The sequence below is a fragment of the Callionymus lyra genome, chromosome 10 (genome assembly GCF_982586985.1).
Source record: "Callionymus lyra chromosome 10, fCalLyr1.hap1.1, whole genome shotgun sequence".
Classification (NCBI taxonomy): Eukaryota; Metazoa; Chordata; class Actinopteri; order Syngnathiformes; family Callionymidae; genus Callionymus; species Callionymus lyra.
In genome coordinates, this window is record NC_141827.1 from 27943150 (window position 1) to 27954798 (window position 11649).

The 11649-nt window shown below is 39.0% G+C and overlaps 1 protein-coding gene across 1 annotated transcript; it reads left to right on the forward strand.

Moving 5' to 3' along the window:
• Window positions 1-152: 152 nt before the first annotated feature.
• On the forward strand, window positions 153-8929 carry adipor1a (adiponectin receptor 1a). The gene is made up of 8 exons (XM_087801616.1): window positions 153-268; window positions 1844-2062; window positions 2129-2242; window positions 5196-5367; window positions 5746-5932; window positions 6455-6642; window positions 6706-6899; window positions 7980-8929. The coding sequence occupies exons 2-8, from the start codon at window positions 1916-1918 to the stop codon at window positions 8106-8108; spliced, it is 1131 nt and encodes a 376-aa protein (XP_087657742.1). The 5' UTR covers window positions 153-268; window positions 1844-1915; the 3' UTR covers window positions 8109-8929.
• The last annotated feature ends 2720 nt before the right edge of the window (window positions 8930-11649 follow it).

Here is an 11649-nt window from a genome sequence, read left to right on the forward strand (position 1 = left end):
ATATTTTCTTGATCTTGAAAAATATAAACATACGGTCAAAACGCTAAAATACCATTGCATATAAATGTTTTCTTTCTCTCGGCAAAGAGTACTTTATTTTGAAACATTCATTTTCCGTTTAAAAAAAACTGTTTTTCTGCACACGTCGTACACTCTTACTCTGAAGGACTGGATTATGGTTTACGGAAGCGATCGCCACTTCCTGAAAGGATTGTGTTTCGCATTTTGATAAATAATTCACCTTCCTGCTTGAAGGCTACCTTGTCAGGTAACATACGCTTCTTTGTCGACGATATTCGGGCACATTATTATATTTATAACCCGCTTTTCTCGTCGTGTCGTCACGTTGGTTTTAGACTTGGAGTCAAATCGCTGGTAAATACAGGAAGAATGTCGGCAGCTACGAGGCTAAGCTAGTGGTAATTCTAACAAAATATTTTAAAAAAAGAACGGATGCTCAAAAGCACTAGGCTTGGTTCGAGATCTTTATTTTCCACGAGGTTTTAACGAACCTGGATCTCAATAACAGGTTCGGCGTGTTGTATTCACCGTCAAGGCGGTTGTAGGTTTTTTTTCCGCCTGTCGTGTTTTGCAGTCCAGCAGCAACTTGTAGTTTAGTTGTCTTTGTTGTCTGTCTTGTGTCGCCGGATTGACTTCTGTCTTTCATCCGCTCACCATTCATCTGACGCCTTTGTTCCTTCAAGTGAAATGGTGAAAAGGATTCCGTCGTGAAGAAAACAGTCTATATATGGACTAGTGAGTGTTAGACGCTCGTGTTCTTCTAGATCTCCAGAGCATCACACATCCCTGTATCTTGCTGCTATAATGGTGCCTTTTTTTCCCTCATTCGTTTCACGTTTAACATACAAAAGTTACTCTGTTTATAATAATCGATTGTTCATCGGGTGATTTGGGAGTTTGTTGTTCCATGTTTGTACATCTTAGTGTAGAAACTTTTGTTAATATCCAACACACTTTATGTCAACGCTTTGTTGACCTAAAACTAGTTTCCGATTTCATTCACTTTTTCCATTAGTCACTCCTGTTTAAATATTAAATGCAGCTTTTTAAGTAGTTTGTTTAAAGACTACATTTTCCTAACATTATTGCATCAGCATCTCTTTGCTTGCAACTTAAAACTGTATAAAATGGCATCTGCTCATCTATTATTTCATTGTCCTTTTGTGAAATTGTTGTTGGTGACTCTTCCCAAATGGTCTCATGTTTGGGTAAACTATTTATGGAAGTATTACTTGTGTTGGACATGCTGATGAGGAAAATCTTCAATCTATCGATTTATTATTTCTGTTGTGCATAATGACCAGTAAATACACATAGTTATTTTATCGTAATAATAAAAATACTGTTGGTACAGGTCATAATAGTTCAGTTTTTTTGGACCTTTTGTGAACAAAACAGACATTTTCTAATGTTTTTCAACCAGATATTTATTGATAAACCTCGACCAGATATTTATTGATAAACCTCGACCAGCTATTTATTGATAAACCCGAAAATCTTTACCTTTATTTCAATGTATTATTTGAGTTGGTCATACTAACCAATAATACTGTATTTTTATTTTAATAAAATACACTTTACAGTATCTATCTATTATAGTGCGCCTTTTCTGTTTTCTTTGCTGCCGGATGAAGTAAAAAGTCCAAACAATGGACCAGTCATGTAATGACTATGTAATAATATGTTCGCTGGACACTCAAAACTTCCAGTTTTTTTTTACCAGTTATGATGGGTTTAATGAACTAGTTCTGACCAGGAACATGCTAAAACTTGTGTTTTCTTTGTCCATCCACATAAGTGAAGTTTGTTTGTGATTCCTCAGCTCAGGAAAAAGTCAGCAAACTGTCCTAGGCTCAACACAGAGGCTGTGAGTGGGTCATCAGGCAGTCTCCTTATGTCAGGTCGAAACGGGTCTGCGAGTGATGCAGACTGCCGGATATCTGAGGACTGCCACACCCCTGACGTGGAGCTGATGGAGTTGGGGCCTCTGCTGGAGGAGGGTGGGGGACGCCAGCCAGTATCCAAAGGCTCTCATGCAGGGGTAGGACCCCGGAGATCATCTGAGGAAGAAGTATCGTGGAGTTAAAATACCTTTCACTCTTTGAAGGGCGCTTCTCTGCTGGCTGACGAGGATGAGGATGATGATGACGTCGGGGATGTCCTGACTTTGCCTCTTCAGGCTCATCACGCCATGGAGAAGATGGAGGAGTTCGTTCACAAAGTAATATTCCTCTCAATTAAGTAAAAAAAAAACTGAAAAGCTGAACGATTAATAGCGATATTCAAAAATGCGATTATTATATCGCAGAGGTTGCGATTTTATTTAATGTTCATTTAATTTTCTAGCCGTCAAAATGACTCTAGAGGTGTTTTAACCCGTTGATCAGGGAAGGCCTAGAGAAGCTAAAGAGCAGCATAAGAAACAATCTACAGTGTTTTCAACAACTTTACATCCTGACATTGGTTCATACATTTGAATCCAGATGTGTGTCTGCCGACATGTCTGTCTGTGTGTGCGCACCATCGGCGTGTTTGTGTGTGCTCATCAAAGTTACCTTATGCAATCACACCATTCAAATTGTGTAAATTATATTATTGTGTTTTACAGGAAATGCACTTAAACACATGAGAAACTGCAAAAATATGCAGTAAGGAAAAAGAATGACTGACTAGTTTTTCCCTTTTCTTTACTCTGAAGTTTGTATGATTTATTATTGACTCATAAATATCAATGTTTACACCACACTTTTACAATCATTCATTGTATTAGATTAAAAAAAATGCATAAAAAAGAGCAAATTGAAAAACTAATCGCAATTATATTTTTTTCATTAATGGTTCAACCCTAACGGGTAGAACAAGTATTTCTGTTAGGCCAGTGGTTTCTCCACTTTTTTGTGTGTCACCAGTTACGACGTGCCGTGACCCAGTTCAAGACAGAGAAAGCATGACTGCAATGCTTTGTTTATGAAGGGATTTTAGTTTGTTACGTTGAAATCATGATCGCACAAACAGAGGCCCGTTATCGGCTATTCATTTCTCAATAATGTGCTCCCACCCTCCAGTTGTGAACCCCCATTAAGGGCCTTCATCGACACCAAACACAGTTTTACACATTCCTCTCTTCATAGGATGGTGTTTGAAAAGGGTTAGTTACGTGATATAAGAACAGTCAGCTGACTGCTGTGAATAATCTTGTCTGCTCCCTCCAACTCATGGTCTGGATCAGCTGATGCAGCGAATATTCATCTCGGATGCAAATCATTACACAACATGGTAACAACATAAACAACAACACAATAAATCACAAACATAAATTACAAGTCCTGAATGATTTGCACATGTCAATCTATCCATCTACCTACACACACAAATGTAAGCTAACACAAATAACAGATACTCACACTTAAAAATATAAACGTACACAAGTGCAGAAACCCAAGTACACACAAGGACACAGACATACACACATCTGCACGCACAAATACACGTTCACACACAAAGCACAAATAAACTCTAATGATTGAAAAAAGACGCAATGAAATATGTGTTAATCAGTTCAATAAAACTATAAATAAATATAAATGTGATTTAAATAAATCAGCAACATTGTGTAACACTTTTATAGTTTGCGACTACTTTTTATTATGATCAAGTCCAAAAGATCTACCTTTTACTCAACATAAGCAAGTACACACTTTACTCGGACGACTTGCACCGAATGGACTGATTATCATAGATGATGGAAGGATGTGTGGATTTAATCATCTACATAGAAATGGTTATTTACATAAATAAGTAGATTCAAATAGTGCAGTCCGTAAGGAGCAAATTTCCTCATATTCGCACACTTTTGCTCTGAGAGTAACTTCCAAAAATGTTCATGAGACCTGGCCTTTAGCTCAGTGTCAGCCTGTCGTGTTATATCTCATCTCATCCTCTGGTTCAGGAGCCTCATGTACTAAGAATTGCATTGATTTCCTACTAGAAAACGGTCGTACACTCAAACCCAGGAAATGATGCACAAAAATATTCAGATGATTGAATCTGTGCGTGACACAAATTCAAGTACTCAAGGTAGAATTCAGACGGGTTCATCCCTTTCCATGCTTCAATTTCAATATGTAAATCATATAACAATAAACTACAAGACCCTACTCTCCTCGTTCATGAAAAAAAAGACAAATGTAAACATGAATTCAAACTGGACAAACAGTTTAGATTTGTTAATTTTAAAATGAGTTCAGATGTGCTCCGGTGTAAATGTTTACATTTTACATACACGGTTATTAACAATAATACTCTATTTACAGAGGCGACCAGTGGCTTATTTAATACATCGTCACATGAAGTTCAACCAGAACGATATTAATCTTCTGAGTGTCAGTAGAATTTGTGGCTCACCTGCTCAACACACACGCGTGTATTAATATTATATTCTTGGGATAAAAGTGTGCGAAGACCCTATGTGTTCAAATGCGCATGTTTTCTTTTCCGTTATATTATTTATTTTTAAATTATAACTCCTTCTTGTTTTTTCTGAATTGCGTGAAATGCCTGTGGGAAGTCTAATTTCTGCTCTGCATGTCAATCAAATTGTCAACCAATCGGCACAATAACCATTTGATTGACATGCAGAGCAACCAATCTGAGCTCTCGTCTCTTGTTTTCTTGTATCATATTTTACGATGTCACGCGATCAACTTCAACAGCTTTCGCAATCGACCAGTAGCATTGTGAGCCGGTTCCAACTTGATTGTGTCACCTCTTACACACCTGAGGTGGTTACCTGTGGGCCCATCATCTGTCCTTGTGAATATTGCAACAGCTGGTCGTGAATGAGTTGAAATTGAACACCGTCGTCAGGTGTCTCTGGTGTTGACTTGGTCACTCCCTGCCTCTTCTGTGTCTCTGACTCACTCCAGGGTTTTACCTCGTTTTCGTGTTGAGTCAAGACCAGAGCGACGCCCTGTCCTAGTGTGGACTATTAGCTCTTGCACTTTTTAATGACTTACTGACAATGGGAACGTTGTAGAGTGATGGGTTGAAAAAAAACAACTAAATATATTTTTAAAAATAACACTTTGAACATAAACTGGAACTACACACTTAAATAAAACATGTTTGAAGTGAACATCAGATCTGCTACATTCTTTATTGTCCCTGTGCTTCAGGTGTGGGAGGGGCGCTGGAGGGTCATCCCCTTCCATGTCCTGCCCGAGTGGCTGAAGGACAACGACTACCTGCTGCATGGACATCGTCCTCCAATGCCGTCTTTCCGAGCGTGTTTCGGAAGCATCTTCAGAATTCACACTGAGACGGGAAACATCTGGACTCACCTGTTAGGTAAACACGTCTCCTTGAAACTGTTCTGTCTTCTTGAAACTGTTGTGTGTCTTCTTGAAACTGTTCTGTCTTCTTGAAACTGTTGTGTGTCTTCTTGAAACTATTGTGTGTCTTGGTAAACATTGACGATTAAACTGTTGTGTGTCTTCTTGAAACTGTTGTGCGTCTTGTTGAACGTTGCGAATGATAATGTTGTGTGTCTTGTTGAACTTGACAGTAAAGGTTGTTGTGTTTCTTGTTAAACTCTGATGATAAAACTGTTCTGGGTCTCTTGGAACGCTGTGAATGAAACTGTTGCGTCTCTTGTTAAACATTGACAATGAAAATGTTGTGTGTCTTGTTAAACTTGACAGTAAAGCTGTTGTGTGTCTCCTCCAGGGCTGATCTTATTCATCTGCTTGGGCACGTTAACAATGCTCCGGCCCAACATGTATTTCATGGCTCCGCTGCAAGAGAAAGTGGTGTTTGGGATGTTCTTCCTGGGAGCCGTGCTCTGCCTGAGCTTCTCCTGGTTGTTTCATACCGTCTACTGCCACTCCGAGAAAGTGTCTCGCACCTTCTCCAAGTAAGCATCAGCGAGTTCATTTGCCAGTTATTATTTTGATGTATTGTAACTCGGGGTTATCACCATGATTTTTTTCCAGCGTAGGGGGTAGTTTCGCTGGACTTGCACACGTAACAGTTTATAAATTACCTGACGCTAACAACTTAGCTCAATAGCATATGGTGAAGGCAGACAGATTTATACTTATCTTATAAAAACGCATGCTGAAAACAACGTAGACGAGATAAGTTGCCCCTTCAATAAGGGGGTTGAAAGAGAACAGACAGACGGAGACGTAAACGACAACAAGACATAGAAGTACAACTTTACAGAACATGACACATGCATTATCACAGCGGTACGATTAAGACATGATTCGTAAAAAGGGAAAACAAAAGATAATCCCCCCCTTCGCCGGTTGAGACCCAACATCGTGGCCCAATTGACACTGTAGGGGATCAAAATCACAGCGTAGGGGGCCCCTACACTGAATGGTGCTGGCGAGAACCCTGGTAACGGTAAACTGCGTGTTTGTCTCCTCAGGCTCGACTACTCGGGGATCGCCCTTCTCATTATGGGCTCTTTTGTCCCCTGGTTGTACTACTCCTTCTACTGCTCCCCTCAGCCTCGACTTATCTACCTCACCATTGTTTGTGTCCTGGGCATCGCAGCCATCGTTGTGGCCCAGTGGGACCGCTTCTCCACGCCTCGCCACAGACCCACAAGAGCAGGTGCTGATCTCACTCCCCCAGTGTTATGTTGGCATCTCCTTTGACGGCTCTCGACGCCCGCAGGTGTTTTTATGGGTCTGGGACTCAGCGGCATCGTTCCCACCATGCACTTCACCATCGAGGAGGGTTTCGTTAAAGCCACCACGGTGGGTCAGATGGGTTGGTTCTACTTGATGGGGGCCATGTATATCACCGGTGCTGGTCTGTACGCGGCGAGGATCCCTGAGCGCTATTTCCCTGGAAAGTGTGACATCTGGGTTCGTATCTTACTTCGACAACTACATGTTTTTCATGTCCACATACATCATCATATGAAACTAATCCAGTGGACCCTTAATAACTGGTGTTTCATTCTGAGACCCTCTCATTGACGGTGACCAAATCAGCTTCCATAATGCTTGGTCGCCCAGCCAACCAATATCAGCTGTCCATCCATTAGCTACATCAACAGGTGTAGAATTTAAATGCGGTATTGTAGCCACCAGTGTGGAGAAAGGCATCATGGGAAAACACTGTTTTGATGGAACCATAAGTAATGTGGTATCACTTAGTTGTGTGGAAGCTTAGCTGCTGTTAAAATAAATTACCTTTGTTAACATTTTCTGACTAGTTTGTTACTATTAATTTAAATATTCAGTATGACGCTACAAAAATATATATATATATATTTGTCAAACTTAAATATTCTTCAGTGCATGTTTATTTAAATGTATAAACATTTAAAACTTAAGTATGACCTGTGTTTTGATTAAAAACATCTATATTAACAGTGAATCAGCGACCAGACAAAGAGCCTTAAATCTCTCCGCTAACAAAAGATTGTAATTCAATTCATTTGTTTTATGTTCTGTCAGTATTATTTTGTGGTGAAATTGTTTTATACAACTAGACTCATCATCATTTGCCTTTTCTATATTTTGTTTACAGCTTGGTAGGTGACCAAACACCTGTTATTTTAATTCTTCACACACACACACACACACACACACTTTGTTCTTAAAGAGTAAATAGATATTTTAATCCATTGTGGAGAAACTATCTTGTTCTGTTTTTTTCAATTAGAGATTAGAGAGGGTTCGTTTACCGCACTGTTAAAAGATTTCCGCCTCAGGAAATGAAGAGATTAAACTCTGATTTATCTTTTAATGTCTTTTAATTCAGGAATATGTTCACTCAATTATATATATTAGTGTTTGCTGCTCTTTCTTTGAATTCCATCTCACCTCCACCGCATTCTCTTACGTTTTCTTTTTTCTTTTCTCTCACATTAGAACACCGTGACATCACCTCCTTCTTCCGCGTGTGTCGCTAAAACCCTTCCCTCTGCCTTCTTTCAGTTCCACTCTCACCAGATCTTCCACGTGCTGGTGGTGGCCGCTGCGTTCATCCATTTCTACGGCGTTTCCAACCTGCAGGAGTTCCGTTACGGCCTGGAGGGAGGATGCACGGATGACTCTCTCCTGTGAGAGGCCTGACTGTGACTTCACTTTTCTTTATTGTTCTGTCAGATACACACACACACACACACACACACACACACACACACACACACACACACACACACACACACACACACACACACACACACACACACATACACATACACACTTAAAATGCTGCTGGAATTGAATATAATTGCAATCAGCTCTTTTTGTACTTCTCAGTTGCTCACTTGGTATTAGGGTTTTTAGTGTTTTTGACTCTTATTTGCTCCACTGAAGTAGCACTAACAGGCCACTGAACTATCTATGGTTGTCAAACTTGAAGTCTTTCATTTAATTAAGCTCAAGATGAGATTTTTAACACGTTTTTTTAAGCGTTGGCTCGCCCTGCTGGACGCTCAAAAGATCACCACAACAGCTTCTTGGTCTGTAGCTAACGTGAGCTGTAGCAGGAGACTTCCGCCGTCAATCATTCCTTCTCCCTTTTTTTTTCTACTGCGGTTAAAAGCAAGAGTGCAGGGCCAGTTACTGAAGCATAGATCCTGAAGCCGTAGCTGTATCTCCAACTCTGCAATAAGGTTTTTAAGAAGCGCCTCCTCGTACGTTGAATAATCGACATAAATGTTGAGAAATAAAATCCCTGAATCTCCTAAAAATGATATTGAATGGTAATGAGTAAATGATTAAAAAGGATTTTGTTGGCCAAACATCATGCTGGTAGTTCCTGGTCTCTGCACAATGTACAGTCTAGTTGTGTTCCTCTTTTATGTTACGTTTCTGATGTGAAAAAAAGAGGTGTAAATATTCACCCAAGTGTAAACGATTCCATTAAATCTTTCAATGACTTTCTGAGTTGAAATGTGTTCTGTATGATTGGTTCAAACTTCAAGTATTCCTGTGCCTTAAGCCAACGGAAATGTTTTCAAAGGAGAAAGGCCTATCTTAACGGACAAACAGCTTCATTGATTTGCTGATTTCACTTTTCATTTCTTTTCATTTTACTAGCCACATACAATCGAGTCGTCATTGAATTTACAACTCCATTGATAGGTTGTATCAACTGCTGTTTATGAATCCTTTTTCTAGACTTATTTAAGCTTTATTACAAAGACTAAAAAATATGTGTATTCTTGACTTTGTGTATTGTCCTGTGTAGAAAGTGATAGAGCATACATTTCACTGAAATGTAGACATAAATATTTATTAATTGTCATCCTGGAAAATTATTGAAATACATTTTTTTCCACAAGAACAAAGAGCAGTGCTTTATTCATTGTCCTCTTGTGTGTTTGTGTGCGTTCATAATGTTCATAAATCGTGGCATTTTTGAGAGAAAAACAAACAAATTATAGTCCATGTTTAAAATACATATATTATATTTCAGCAAACCTGACACCGTCAAACTCATCCAGCTGCATCTCGTGAAAATGAACAAACTGGTTTGTTTTGTAGATCTTGATAGAAGAGTTGTGATTATTTCAATCTTTTTGTTGCACAAATTGTCTAGAAAGGTTTTCTCCTACAGATCAAAAGTGTTTCTACTAAACAATAACAATTCTGACTAATTGTAGTTTACGTGTTATTTTACGTACCGAGCCGTTTATACTAATATTTTAACCTTTAAGAGTCAAGTGTTATTCATCGTGTCGCGGTGTGTTATATAAAGTTAGTTTCACGTTCATTGATTCAGTAAGTTTTAAAAGCGTCCAGAAGGGGGCGGTACAACCCGGAGTAAAAAAGTAAATGAGTCGATCTTCGTCATACTAATGATATATATATTAATATAATTATAACTATAAACATATTGAACTAGTTTAAAAAGATTAAGATGTTTTTATGTTTTGGGGTTGATGTTTTTAGTGAAAAATAGACAAGAAAGTTAACAAAGACTTTTCTCTGCGATTAATTAAATTGTTTAAAATAAAACAAAAATATTACTTGTGATTGTAAAAAAGCGAATAAGAAGTTTTGCCAAAGATGCTTTTGTCCTGAACATAATTTTGAGGTTGTTTGTGTTCTGTAATACTTGACAAATATATTTAAAAATAAAAAAGTTACTGGATCAAAAAATGTACTTAATAAAAACAATAACCATGACATACTCTGCACATTGTTACATCTTTTTCAACTGTTGCTTGTATTTACCCAAAAAACATTTTAATTATTGAAATCTCAAAAACAAATCTTAACGTATAAAAGCGTCTTCTCACTTTTGGCCGCTGGAGGGCACCGTTAGTTTTATTTGTATCCATTCTTTTAACGTACATGAGACCCGTCCCTGACCTTTTGACCTGGGATCAGCATCAGAAATGAGGCCCAGATTCGATCCCTGAGCCTACGGAACAAAGCAAACAACCTGAGAACGCACGTGTTTGAATCAGACTCACAGTTTGCGATTAACTCGTGGAAAATGTGTCCGAGGAGATTTGAGTCGATCTGCGGCGAGCATCTCTCCGAGGCCGCTCGTGTGAGGAGAGATTGCAGAAGAAGTAAATGCCAGGAGGAACAAATAAAAGGTTATCAGGCAAATCCAGTCATCGCTCGACAGTTAATTGTCAACCCTGCGTCGACGCTGAGGCACTTCTTTTGCCTGCTGATAAGGTTGCTGTTGTGCGGTTTGAACGGGCCGTTGAGAGCACAAGGTTAGACCAGGTTGTAGCAGCAAACTTGCGTCTCAACAAGGACGGAAGCTGGACTGTTGAGCAGACGTCCAGGTTTATGGAAGTTCGGTTCAGCTATTCTGATACAATCAGACCCCGATAATAAACCCAAACTTGATGTAAGACACAATAATGTCCAGCAGAAGATTTAAAACCCTTATTCACGTCAGCATATTTTAATAAATGAACCAGTTCAAAAGTCATATTTCAGTGTCAGTGATTTGGAAGCAAAAAGATCACAAAAAAAGATCACAGGGTCAAACCCAGGCGACCATAAGGGTTCGTTTTTCGGGCGAGGCGAGACACACAGGGTGGTTCTCCAGACGACTTATTTTTGTCTTTTATCAGCCACTACAGAACCCGCAGAGACAAAAACAAAAAGACAATCAGCGTATTTGAGAAAGATTCAAACTCATGCTGAAGAACAGCAGTTGGAAGTTGAAGGGGAGAAACTGTATGGTCAAAGAAAAGACGGAAGAAAGAGGTCAAATGTGTAATAAAAAACCGATGAAAGTAGCAAATTAACTTGTTTTGAACTGTGTATCTGTCAGGATGTCACGCAGGAGACCGATCCAACCCGTGACCGTCTGATTTGAAGCTGCTGATTCCAATCAGGGTCGGGAATAAAAGATTGCCGAAGAGCATGGCGGCATCAGCTCATTTCTTTACATTTGTTTTTCACTTTTTTTCTCATTATGATTGCTTTATATTCAGCTATACACAAGTCGTAACAAAAGTGATGCTTTTAATAAAGAGTTAAAATAAATGAACTGGCAGTAAACATGTTTATTATTGAACCATGTTCTTTGAGTGTTCATTTTGTCTTGAGCAAAACAGGTAATTCATCATTTAATTCAAATTTATTTCAGCAAATGAACTCTCAGAAGTTGGTCTCCACCGGCGAA